At 59.3% G+C, this 12,802-nt stretch overlaps 3 protein-coding genes across 3 annotated transcripts; 2 read left to right on the forward strand and 1 right to left on the reverse strand.

The window, feature by feature from the left end:
* Positions 1-962: 962 nt before the first annotated feature.
* Positions 963-3,199, forward strand: LOC137476224 (acyl-coenzyme A amino acid N-acyltransferase 2-like). Its single transcript, XM_068194364.1, has 3 exons — positions 963-1,640; positions 2,135-2,337; positions 2,540-3,199. Exons 1-3 carry the CDS (start codon positions 1,178-1,180, stop codon positions 3,125-3,127), a joined length of 1,254 nt encoding a protein of 417 aa, XP_068050465.1. The 5' UTR covers positions 963-1,177; the 3' UTR covers positions 3,128-3,199.
* Positions 3,200-3,542: 343 nt separating this feature from the next.
* ZP1 (zona pellucida glycoprotein 1) lies at positions 3,543-8,878 on the forward strand. Its single transcript, XM_068194368.1, has 12 exons — positions 3,543-4,495; positions 4,688-4,809; positions 4,881-6,324; positions 6,424-6,567; positions 6,656-6,840; positions 7,032-7,129; positions 7,295-7,422; positions 7,492-7,681; positions 7,758-7,908; positions 8,150-8,234; positions 8,314-8,435; positions 8,531-8,878. The coding sequence occupies exons 1-11, from the start codon at positions 4,336-4,338 to the stop codon at positions 8,430-8,432; spliced, it is 2,826 nt and encodes a 941-aa protein (XP_068050469.1). The 5' UTR covers positions 3,543-4,335; the 3' UTR covers positions 8,433-8,435; positions 8,531-8,878.
* On the reverse strand, positions 8,730-12,790 carry PRPF19 (pre-mRNA processing factor 19). The gene is made up of 16 exons (XM_068194370.1): positions 12,595-12,790; positions 12,303-12,452; positions 11,983-12,059; positions 11,771-11,912; positions 11,611-11,684; positions 11,438-11,500; positions 11,311-11,352; positions 11,151-11,225; positions 10,952-11,027; positions 10,688-10,797; positions 10,394-10,549; positions 10,247-10,316; positions 9,891-9,976; positions 9,494-9,664; positions 9,279-9,384; positions 8,730-9,187 (listed from the first exon to the last, which is right to left on the reverse strand). The coding sequence occupies exons 1-16, from the start codon at positions 12,611-12,613 to the stop codon at positions 9,090-9,092; spliced, it is 1,515 nt and encodes a 504-aa protein (XP_068050471.1). The 5' UTR covers positions 12,614-12,790; the 3' UTR covers positions 8,730-9,089.
* Between the last annotated feature and the right edge of the window lie 12 nt (positions 12,791-12,802).

The following is a 12,802-nucleotide window of genomic DNA, read 5'->3' on the forward strand; positions in this document are numbered from 1 at the left end:
CATTCCTTGCAGTTCCCCTTTCTCCAAAGAGGGAATTGCTGTTGGGAATGAGCCCTGCAACCTGTCAGCAAGGAAGGGGACACGGTGTCACGCACCCTCCTGTGAGGGGCAACGCTGGGAGTTCTGTGGGGGCTGGAAGTTGGAAATCCACGTGGATTTCTTAACATTCCTGGTTTTTCTTGGTCTGTGAACACCCCTTCCTGCATTCCTGGGGAGGGATGTGTCTGTGAGCTGGGATGGAGGGGATGGGGGAACAAAGGGGTGCACTGGGTGGAAAATGGGACTGCAGGAATCAGCGGGAAACCCTGGGATGGGAATGTAGGGCCCTGGAGCTTCATCCTGGGGTGACAGTTTTGGGGGGGAATGGGGTGTGTCCCATCCGTGTCCAGGGTGGGGGGGGTGCCACAGGGAAAGTGGGGACTGGCAGGAATTTCAGGGTGCGGCCGGTGCCAGGCAGGCACGGGGTTATGGGGCAGGAGGGCTCTGCCCTCGCCATTCCCGGGTTAATGATTTCCAAGGAATCCTCAAGCCTCTCCCTCTGCAGAGCCCACAGCCCGGGCTTTGCCCAGCGGGGTAAGAGAGGGGGAAGCTGTGGCCCTTAGGGGCCGATTTCCTGGTGGGACGGATGTGGGAGAACCGCGTGTCTCCTCCAAGGGCTGGACTGGGGCCAACATCCCTGTTCCCAGCCTGCCGTGCTGCACGGAGGGGAGCGGGGTGCACACCACACGGGACTGGGGGCTCGGAGCCTCTGGATCCCCACCCTGCTCTGGCTCCAGAGTGGGGAGGAGGATAAGGAGGGGGGAGGGTGGGTGCTGGGAATGCCGGGTCTGGGAGACACACGGAAAAGGGCTCTCCCGGCTGCCAGGTGAGTTTTGGAGTAGAGGTTTGGGGTCAGAGGGTGGGAGGGGATGGGGAAAAGGGAAGCAGAGGACTGGGATGAGGGAAGGAGGGGACAAGGACCAGGAAAGAAGGGACAAGGGACCACAAGGGGATAGGGACATGGGAAAGAGGGATAGGGACAGGGAAGAAGGGATGCCAGCAGAACTATCTGGACCACAGACTCCATCCTGGGGGTCTCCTGTGAGGATCCCTGGGGACAGGACCCTGCCACCAGCCCCCTCCTGGGTGTGGCAGTCCCTGTGGGACACTCGGGGTGATTCCCATTCCCAGGTGCACCATGGTGGAGGTGACAGTGACACCGCGGTCCTCGCTGGCTGACCGACCAGTGCAGATCCGGGTGCGGGGACTGTCCCCATCCCAACTTGTCACCCTCCGGGCATGGCTGAAGGACGAGCAGGGCGAGTGCTTCCAATCCCGCGCCTTTTTCCGCGCTGACGAAGCCGGAGATGTGGATCCCAGGCTCCATGCCGCCCTGGGGGGCAGCTACTCCGGGGTCTGGCCCATGGGGCTCTTCTGGTTCCTGCAGCCCGACACCCTTTTCCGACGGCTGGTCAAGCGGGATGTGGCCGGCAGCCCCTTCCGCGTCCGGCTGGAAGTGTTCGACGGGCTCAGCATGGGCACGGATCCCCGGGAGCAGCCGCTGGGATCCTGCGAGGCCGAGCGGTGGTACGTGGGCCCCGGAGTGCAGCGGGTGCCCATCCGTGAGGGAAAGGTCCGTGGCGCCCTGTTCCTGCCTCCTGGTGAGCTCTGGGGAGCGGGGAATTCTGGGATATCAAACCTTGGGACTTGCAGGATGCTTGTTCTTGGGAGCTCTTTGGTGCCCAAACTTGGGACCGCTGGGATACCCAGCCAGTATTCCCTTGGGATATTGAACCTCGGGAGCCTTGGATACTGATACTGAACCTTGGGATCCTGGGGAGGCCAAACATTGGGACCTCTGGGAAACAAACTGGGACTCCTGGGATGCTAAACCATAAGATTCCTGAGTTGTCCAGCCCTGAAAGCCCTGGGATAACAAACCTCAGGGCCCCTGGGATAGCCAAAGCTGGGATTCTCTGGTTGTCCAGCCTAGGGATCCTTGAGATATCAAACCTTAGGATCCTAGGATGCCCAGCCTCAGGACCCCCAGGATACTGGATCTTGTGCCCCCTGGGATGCCCAACCATGGAACCTCCAGGATGCAGGACAGCACTGATGGCTCCCCATCCCTGACATTCTCCCTGTCTTCCCACAGGTCCGGGCCCCTTCCCTGGAGTCATTGACATGTTTGGGGGTGCGGGGGGGCTGATCGAGTTCCGGGCAGGGCTCTTGGCCAGCCGGGGCTTTGCTGTGCTGGCCCTCGCCTTCTTCGCCTATGACGACCTGCCCCGAGTCCTGGCCCAGCTGGACCTGGAATATTTCGAGGAAGCGGCAGAGCTGCTCCTCCGGCATCCCAAGGTGAGTCTTGGAGTGTCATCCTGGTGAGCAGGATGTCCAGGTGACCAGGGGTAATGTCCCAGGGTTGTCCCAAGTGCCAGGAATGTCCCAGGGACTGGAGGATCTCCCATGAGGACATCCTTGTCCTGGCACCCAGGGATGTCCCAGTAAATGTATTATCCCTGTGTATTATCCCAGCTGGCTCCATTTCCTCTTGCTTCAGGTCCGAGGCCCCGGCCTGGGCGTGGTAGGCGTCTCCAAAGGTGCGGAGGTGGCCTTGGCCATGGCCACCTTCCTGCCACAGGTGGTGGCCACGGTGTGGATCAACGGTACGAGCTTCCTGTATGGAAACCCGCTGATCTATAAGGAGCTCCGCATCCCTGCCATTCCCTACTACACCGAGCGTGTCCTGTTCACCGAGGTGGGAGCCATGGACAACTCGGCCATCTTCACCGACCCCCGGGATCCCGCCTACCGTGCCTCGGCCATCCCGGTGGAGAAGATCCGAGGAAAAGTATTGTTTGTGGTGGGAGAGGCCGACCGGAGCTTCAACAGCAAGCTCTTCGCCGAGCTGGCCCTGGCACGGATGCCACCGGAGAGCGGTCGGATCCTGTCCTATCCCGGCGCCGGGCACTTGATCGAGCCCCCCGGATCCCCCCTGTGCAGCAACTCCAGCATCCGGGGCACTCCCAAGCCAGTGGCATGGGGGGGAGAGCCACAGCCCCATGCCCGGGCCCAGGAGCATTCCTGGCAGGAGATCCTGCAGTTCTTGGAGCTCCATCTGGGGTCGGTTGCCACCATGAAGCTGTGAGGGGTGGGGAAAAGGGCTTGGGATCACCGGGATTGTCACTGCGGGGAATAAATTGTCACTGGTGTCTCCTGCCTGTGCTCCTGGGAGATGATGTGTGGGACAAAGGTTGGACACAGATTTAGGAGATATTTGGGAGATAAATCAGATATGTATTGGTACATGTGTGATATACATCAGATATATATCAGATAGATATTGGACATGTGGGATAGATCTATTGGATATACATCAGATATATATTGGACACATATATAGGATATATACTGGATGCCTATGGAACATATATAGGATACAGAACAGACAGCTCAGACATATATTGGACATGTATAGCACATATATAAAACATATATTAGACATATATATATTTGTATCTAGGACGTATATGGGGCACATATAGAACATATATTGGCCAATATCAGCCCAGCTGTGGCTCTGGGGACGCACTGCGGCTGCCGTCACTTCCAGAGGAGGTTTGAAGGAATCGCATGCAGCCCCTGGCTCCTCACGCCCTCCCACCAGGATCCCTGTGCTCCTGGGAGCTGGCGTGACCCCATTCCCACACCAAGGGCGTGGGACAGGGAGTGGCCGTGACTGTCACTCCGGGAAGGGTGGGCAGAGGTGTTGTGGTTTAATCCGCAGTAAAGATAAATCCCAGAAGGGAAACTTGGGGAAAGGTAGGTAGAGGGAATGCACATGGAGGACTTTGGATTCCCTGTGGCGCTGCCAGCAGGGCACAACCAGGGTGCAGCAGAGATTTGGGGTAACTGGCTGATTCCCTGTCCCTCAGATGTCACTGGGACCGTGCCACTGTGTCCCCTGGTCCCGTGGCTATTCCAGGAGTGGTGTGTCCAGAGGTCACCACTGTCCCCACTAGCTCCGGGAAGGTGGGCACACACCAGCCTTCTCCTTTCCCCCTGGATAGCTTGATCCAGCTGGGCATCCCGCCTGGCCCCAGTTCCATTCCCTGTTCACTGGGACAGCCTCCAAGTGTGGGATAAGCTTGGTTTGTCCCTGGTCACCGTGACACAGCCGCAGGAGGTGACCACGGGGCTGGGGCACTGAGGTCACCAGCAGCACGGGAGCGAGGAGCCCTGGGCAGGGCTCATCCCACGGGGTCAGCTGATCCTGACCCCCCCCACCCCCCGCATCCCAGCCATCTGGATATAAATCCACACCACAGAGCCCCGTGCTCCATCTGTGTCACTGCCATGGGAAGGAGCTGCTCCTTCCTTCTGCTCCTCTTCCTCCTGTCCCTGTGGCCCAGAGCCACCGTGGCACTCCTGCAGTACCGCCATGACTGCGGAGAGTTGGGAATGCAGCTCCTGGTCTTCCCGCCCCATGGCCGTACTGTCCGCTTCAAGGTTCTGGGTGAGTGAGGGGACTCCCTGGATCCCCTTGGGGTGCTGGATTTCTCTGGGATTCCCCTCAATCCCGAGGTGTTCCATGGTGATGATATCCCAATGGGATTAGCCCAATGGCTTGGATGAGCTGTTGCTGCTGCCTGGGGGGTTTCCATGCGCATGGATGTGTCACTCGCCCGTGTCCATGGTGTTCCCCCAGACGAGTTTGGCTCCCGCTTTGACGTGGCCAACTGCTCCATCTGCCTCCACTGGCTGAACTCCAGGGAGGATGGCTCCATCATCTTCTCCTCTGGCTACAAGGGCTGCCATGTCCTATTCAAGGTGACGCTCCCGTCCCCTCTGCGGTCCCCTCCAGCAGGATGGGGGTGACTGTCCCTTGTGTCTCCCCGCAGGAGAACCGCTACATCCTGCGGGTGCAGCTGGAGGAGCTGCTGTCCAGCGGGATCCCGGTCACCTCCTACGAGATCAACATGACCTGCCCCAAGCCAGGTGGCTCTGAAATGCTCCCAGATGGAAACCGGGAGAAGAGCCGGGACAGCGGAGTCCTGATCTCCCACACTGGCCTGCACCAGGTCTCTGAGTCCTCCCTTACCCTTGCGGGATCCCACTTCACATCCCAAGATCACTTGGAGCAGGTTCACACCGTGGGACAGTACCAGCCCAGCTCAGTGCTTCCTGGGATCCAGCACCATTCCAATCCAGCCCACCTGGGGCTTCTGTCCCAGCCTGGTGGGGCTCTTCCTGTCACCCAAATCCAGGGAAGCTTCTTCCGCCCAGCAGTGCAGCCCCCCCAGCCTGGGGAGCAGAGCCAGCCAGGGAGTCTTCGCCCAGTGCTTGTATCCCAAAACCATCCCAGTTTGGCACATCACGGGGGTCAGACCCAGCCAGGGCACCTGCGTCCAGGGTCTGTATCCCAAAACCAGCCTGGGATGGTGCATCATGGGGGCCAAAACCAACCAGGGATTCGCCCAGGGTCTGTATCCCAAAACCAGCCTGGGATTGTGCATCCTGTGGGTCAAAACCAACCAGGGATTCGCCCAGGATCTGTATCCCAAAACCAGCCTGGTGCTCAAAACCAACCGGGGCAACTCCGCCCAGGGTCTGTATACCAAAACCAGCCTGGGGGTCAAAACCAACCAGGGATTCGCCCAGGGTCTATATCCCAAAATCAGCCTGGGATGGTGCATCACGGGGGCCAAAACCAACCAGGGATTCGCCCAGGGTCTATATCCCAAAATCAGCCTGGGATGGTGCATCACGGGGGCCAAAACCAACCAGGGATTCGCCCAGGGTCTATATCCCAAAATCAGCCTGGGATGGTGCATCACGGGGGCCAAAACCAACCAGGGATTCGCCCAGGGTCTCTATCCCAAAACCAGCCTGGTGCTCAAAACCAACCAGGGCAACTCCGCCCAGGGTTTGTATACCAAAACCCTCCTGGGGGTCAAAACCAACCAGGGATTCGCCCAGGGTTTGTATCCCACAACCAGCCTGGCTTGACCTCCACCGGTGCCCAGACTCCAGCAGGATTCCTGCGCCCGGGAGCTCAGCCCCTAAACCAGCTGGGAATATCTCGTCCCAGTCATCACTCCAACTCCCAAACTGGGTTCCCAGGCCACACTGGGCTGCTCCATTCCGGCCATCCCAGCCCAGCTTTGGTGCACCCAGGACTCTCATCCTGGCCAGGTTTCATCAGCCCTGGACTCCAGGCTGAGCCACAGCCAGGCCTGGGACGCCCCGGGCTGCAGCCCCAGCCTGGATTGCTGCATCCTGGGATTCACTCCCAGCCCAGCCTGCTGCAGTCCACAGCACTCTTCTACCCCTCGCCAGGGGCAGGTAAGGCAGGAAGATGGGATGTTGGGACAAAGGGAAACGGCCTCAAGGTGCTTTTCCAACCCACATTCCATGCTATGTCCCCTCTCTGCTTCCCCCCAGGAATGCAGCTGACACGGGAGCAGTGCCAGGTGCCGGTGGGTCGGATGCCGTGCGTGGCTCCACAGGGACGGGATGCATGCCTGCAGGCGGGATGCTGCTACGACGACATGGACCGGACCACACCCTGCTATTATGGGAATACCGGTAGGACACCCGGAGGCACGTCCCAAAATCCCTCCCTGGCGCCCGGAGAGCGTGTTCAAGGTGATGGAGCCTCTCTGTGGTATTGCAGCCACCGTGCAGTGCCTGCTGGAGGGACACTTTGTCCTGGTGGTCCCACGGGGAATGGTGGCCCTGCCGTACAACCTGGACAGCGTGCGGCTGGCCAGCAGCCAGGCGGGATGTGAGCCCCGCCACGTGTCTGAGGCCTTCGTCATGTTCCGCTTCCCGGTCACCCACTGCGGCACCACTGTCCAGGTAGGGCAGGAAAACCCCGGAGAACCCCCAGGTGGGCACAGTGGGGTCCCTTCAGGATAGAAGTGCTCCCAGGATGCTCTCAGTCCCTCCGAAACTTCAGGATAAAGAACTCACCCACATGGTGCCTCCTACCTCAAATCCTGATCCGTGCATCCCCCAGGATGTTTCCCATTCCAGTGTTCCCTACACAGGTGATTGAGGACATGCTGGTCTATGAGAACCAGCTGCTCTCCACCATCGATGTCCAGGGATCCCCCCGTGGCTCCATCACTCGGGACAGCGTCTACATGTAAGGGAAGAGGGTGGAAAAATCGAGGCAGAGAGCCTGGGTTCCCCCTTGGATCAAACCAACCCTCACTCCTGCCACGTCCCTGGTGGTGTCCCCACAACTTGGGCTGAGGGGGCTGATGGAAGATTTGGGAGTCTCCCATCTTTCTCTCCCTCCTCTCCCCAGTCTCCGAGCTCGGTGCATCTACAACTCCAGCGACCTCCTTCCCTTGGGAGTGGAGGTGGCCGTGCCCCCCACAGCCGCCCCCCTGGCCATGCCGGGTCCACTGGGGCTCCAGCTGCGGATTGCCACTGGTGAGTGCTCCCTATCCCGCTCCCTATCCCGCTCCCCATCCCACTCAACCCCTCCCAACATTCCCACAGACGAATCCTACAGCTCCTACCACGCTGTGGGTGACTTCCCCCTGGTGAGGGTGCTCCGGGACCCCATTTACGTGGAAGTCCGGCTGCTCCAGAAGACGGATCCCAATTTGGTGCTGGTGCTGCACCACTGCTGGGCCTCCCCTGGCTCCCACGCCACATCCCAGCTCCAGTGGCCCATCCTCGTGGAGGGGTGAGTGGAAAAGGATGGGAAGATGGAAGTGAGGGGACATCACTGTGCTGACACAGGGTGCTCGATTCCCGCCCAGGTGTCCCTTCCAAGGGGACAACTACAGGACACGGCTGATTCCAATGGGTCCGGCCTCTCCGGAGCTGCCCTTCCCGAGCCACTACCAGCGCTTTGTCATCTCCACCTTTGCCTTCGTGGAGCCCCCTGGAATGGCTGTGCTGGAGGGGGAGGTGAGGGGGATCCCCCTGAATCCATGTGTTGGGAATGCCTCAGTGTTGGGAATCTCTCATGCCAACATCCTCAAACCCACCCCAGCACTGACCTTGCTGCCCACTGTCTCTTCTTGTTGGGGAGCTCACACTGCTTTTGGGAGGTTCCTCAAGGCTTGGGGATGCTTTTTGGGGGTCTCTTCAGGCTTGGGAACCCTTTTTGGGGATCCCCAGGTGACACTGGCATTCCTGTGGCTCCCAGGTGTACATCTCCTGCAGCGCCTCCGTGTGCCACCTGGCCCAGCCGGAGCCCTGCCGGCCCTCCTGCCAGCTGGGAGTGCCCTCACGTGAGTCTGGGAGCCTCCGGGGTTTTGGGAGATCTCTACATGTCCCCTTCTTCCCAAGCCAACCTGCTGTTCCCCACAGGAGCACGGAGGTCTCCAGGGGACAGGAGGACAGGTGACAGCATGGGGACAGTCACATCCCAGGGATGCCTTGTCTTTCCTGAGGTTCCCAAGAGAGGGGGAACTCAGCAGAGAGGCTGAAAGGTGAGTGCCTTCTGCTCCCTAAAAACCCTTTCATCCCAAACACCCCTTCATCCCCCTAAGTTATCTCCTCCCCCTCTTCCTCCTCACAGCTCCAGCCTCTACCTGGATGCTGCTGGATGTCTCTGGGAAAACTGGAAAAATAAAACCAGTGCAAATCACGGCTCTAAGAGTGTTTTGTCTTTGGGAGGGAAGAGGGTCTCTCATGCCCATTCTCAAGCTGGCAGCAGCCACAGACACTCCCAAATCCCACCCTGCTACACCCCAGCCCTTCACAGGAGCCTCTTCCAACTAGAATGACAGGGAATAATTCTTTATTTCCATACTGAAACTAAGTAACTGCTTATAAAACTGCACAGTCCTCCCTTCCCTCCCTCCTTCCACACATCCCAGCCTCAAACTTCCACCAGCATGGGGATTGGGGTTTTTTGTAAGACCAGTTACAAGCACAAAACAATCTAAAGGTGGAAAACACACGGAATTGGGGAAAAAACTAGACAATAAATTCATGGACTACAGGGAAGGCAATGCCTCACCTCCCTTGTGCCAAAACCTACAACAGGGGAGCTTGATAATCCCACCTGGATAATCCTACATTGGATAGTCCCACCCACCTCCCACCCCGAATCCCAAAAAATCCCAGCCCCACTTCCAGGGCTACAGGCTGTAGAACTTGAGGCTCCGATCCATGCCTGTGGAAGCGATGAACTTGGCATGGTGGCCAAAGGCCACTCCTGTGGTCAGACCACTGTGCTCTGGGGATGGAAAACAATCCATGGTCACAATTCTGAGTGGATTTGTCCCATTCCCGCCCCAGCCACTTCCATGATTCCCACAATCCCTCACCTGTGAAGTGGAGGATCTCCGTCCACTGCTTGCAGATGTAGATCTGGACATCGGTCCCGCCCAGCGCCAGATAGGTCCCGCTCTGGTCGAAAATCAGGGATTTCACCTGCGGAGAAGAATCACAACAAGCCACTGATAAAGCTCCAAATGGCCTTTTTGGGATGCCACAACCCCTGGAGCAGAGAGGCCGTGGGGGGAAAAGGGACATGACACACCTCGAAGTTGTTATCCAGCTGCAACGTCTTGAAGTTCTTGAGCTTCCTCAAATCCCAGAGCTTGACCGAGGAGTCGTCGGCTGCCGTGGCCAGGTAGTATCCGTTCTCGGAAAAGGCGATGCTGGTGATGGGGCCGGAGTGTCCCGGGAAGTTGGCCACGTTGGTGCGCTCCTGGGGACAAGGTGGTGAGAGGGAATCACAGCGCTGGGATGTGGCATCGTTCCCAACCGCCCTGCGCGGTCATGGTGTCACTAGCGGCTGCTCTGGAGCTGGAATCTTGGGATTTTTGGAGAAACTTCCAAAAACATTCCCTATAATCCTGCTCCTTGGACTGATCCCCAAGCCAAGCTCAGACAACCCCAAACCCCTGTTCCTGCATATTCCCGTCAGCCCTTACCTTCAGATCCCAGATCTTGATTTGGGAATCCATCGTTCCCGTCCCAAAAATGAGCCCATCCGGGTGGAACTGGGCACAGGTGAGAGCTGCGGAGACAGCAGGAGAATCAGATGCTTGGGAAGACTCAGAGGGCTGGGAAGACTCCCAAGAGGGTTGGGGAGACTCACAGGGCCAGGAAGATAGAGGGAGTTGGGAATATTTTGAGAATTGGGAACACTCAAGAAGGCTGATGAGATTGGAAGGGTTGGGAAGACTCAGGAAGGTTGGGAAGGCTGCCAAGACCCCCCAAAGCAGTTCCCATGAACCCCAGGAGCCAAGGGATGCCTAGAATGGGGATAATCAACTCCAAAGCTTACCACATCCAGAGCTCTCATCCGTCACCTTGGTGAGGACACGGCCTGTCTGGATATCTGAGAAAGCCCAGTACTGAGAGAGAGGAAGAGCGTTGGATACGACAGGAGTGGGAAGCAAAGGTGGGATCTGTGGGATGGGGAGGGATTCACCTGGTCATCTGAGGAGCTGAGCAGGTAATCACCCGTGGCGTGGAGGCTGAGCCCAGTCACGGAGCCCTCGTGGGCACGGACCACCTGGACACAGGAGGCGTTGGGAACGGACCAGATCCGGATCGTGGCGTCGGGAGAAGCCGAGAACACCAAGTCCTACACAAGGACAACACCAGAGGGTTCACATGGGAAGAATTCACCTCTCCGAGAGCTCCCAGCAGGAGATTCCACCAGAGGAGGGTCCTGATATCCAGATTTGAGGCATCCTGGAAGTGAGGAAAGAGCCAGACACACCTGGGATGGGTGGAAGACGACGCTGGTGACTTTCTTGGTGTGGCCCTTGAGCGTGGCCAGGATCTGCTCCGAGCTCTTGTCGAACACGATGACATTTTTGTCGGCTCCACCTGGAAAATCGAGCGGGAAGCACTGGGATGGGAGTGTGGGGCCAACCAACTCCAAATCCACCTGCCTTATGTCCCTTGTCCCCCTTCAAACTCCCAAAAACACAGAGAAGGAGACCTACTCCCAGGTGGGAAACCCCCAGGAAAGCTCCCCTACCAGTGAGGATCTTGTTGGTGTCGGAAGGACACAGATCCAAGGCAAGAATTCCTGGGATGCTGGCGCTGTGCAGCCCCTATGTGAGGGAGGAGAACCCCAAATTACTGCCACAAGCACCAAAACCCTCCCAAAAGGAATCAAAAGGCAATTCCCAGCTCCATGTCGGAGTTTCCCAGTCCTTTCCCATCCCGACACTCACCACGTGCGAGGCCACCTGCCGGTACTTGCTGAGCTCCTCCGGCTTCACCAGTTCCTCCGGGACCGTCTTGCCCCTCTGGAAGAAACAGGGATAAACATCAGCTTTGGTTGGAGCACGGCACATCCTAGCCCCCTCCAAATCCTCGGATAAGTCCACTCACCTTCTTACGCTCCGTGGTCAGCACCGTCGCCTTGTCTTGGAGCTGGAAAACAAGAGGAGGGTGAGCACAGACTGGGAATTCTGCGATGGGAAGATGGAGAGGGGAACACATGGAGCGCTGCCCCTACCTTCTGGATGATCTCCGGCGTCATTCCAGCCAGCTCTCCCAGATCCATGGCCTCGCCAGCCCCCTGTGTGGCACAGAGAGAAGAAACATGCAGAGAGGGAATTCGGGAGCAATGAGTGGGAAATGGGTTGGGAATGAGCAAGAAAAGGACCAGGATGGGGAGCAGGGACTCACGGCCACATTGGGCTGCGCTGACGGCACCGCCTGGGGCACGATGAGCCCGGCCTGAGGCTTCAGCGTGGCCAGAGCTGCAAAAACACAACAGGTTTAAAGGAAAACCGGGATACAGCACATCCCAACACCCCTTCCTGGGAACGCCACGCGTCTGTGTCACCTTCTCTGGCGGCAGTGACCTCCTTGGTGAGGCGGGCGATGACCCTGCAGGCGGCGTCGTGCTGGTACAGGGCGTGGGACAGCTCCTGGCGCGTGGTCTGCAGCTGCTGCCGCAGCGTGAAGCTGTGCAGCATCACGGCATCCTGCCGGGAAGCGCCGGAGTCAGCCAGGGAACGGCGGGATGCCAGCCCCGGCAGCCCCCCCGGCACTCACCCACTCGTCCTGCAGGGCTTTCAGGATGGCCGGGATGCTGGTGGCCGAGGGGGGCTTGGGGCGGATCGGGTGGGCGACTGGAAGAAAGATGGACACGTCACCCGTGTCCCCGATATCCCTGTGGATCGCCGTGCTCCCACCCCTTGCCTTTCCCATTTCACCATCCCTCCTTTACTCTCCCTTTCCCAGCCTCCACAGCTGAGTTTGGCATCTCGGCCCCAGCTCAGCAAACCCCAAAACACCTCGGGCATCGCCATTCCCGACCCCAGAGCCGCTTTTCCCGGGAGAACCTTTCCCATGCCCGTTCCCGATCCCGGCACCTTTGATGTCGATGAGCTGCTCCTCGGACAGCGGCTGGTTGTTGACAGGGTCGGTGCCGTTCTCCGCGATGTATTTCTCGATCAGCCGCCGCTCGTACACGTGGTTGGACACCGGCGACACACACGGGTGCTCCGGGACCTCGTTGGAAACTGCGGGGGAAAGGGGAGGATAGGATGGGATGGGTACGGGGGTTTGGGAATTCCCAGCCCGGTGATCCCCCGGTGACCGCGGCTGTCCCCGCCCCGCAGCCCGGGATCCCCCATTCGGTAACTCTCGCCCCCCCGCACTCACTGGAACAGATGAGCGCCATGGCGGAGGCCGGGCGGTCGCGGCGCTCCGGTTACGGCCCCGCTGCCCTGCCGAGGCTGTTTCCGGTTCTCCTTTCCGGTCCGGGGTCCCGGTTCCGGTTCCGGTTGGCGCGCGCGGCCCCCGCGCCGCTCCCGAGCGCTCACGCGGGCGCCGCCGCCGCCGGAACCGGAAGCGCTCCCGGCATGCCCCG

The sequence above is a fragment of the Anomalospiza imberbis genome, chromosome 6, assembly GCF_031753505.1.
Source record: "Anomalospiza imberbis isolate Cuckoo-Finch-1a 21T00152 chromosome 6, ASM3175350v1, whole genome shotgun sequence".
NCBI classification, from domain to species: domain Eukaryota; kingdom Metazoa; phylum Chordata; class Aves; order Passeriformes; family Viduidae; genus Anomalospiza; species Anomalospiza imberbis.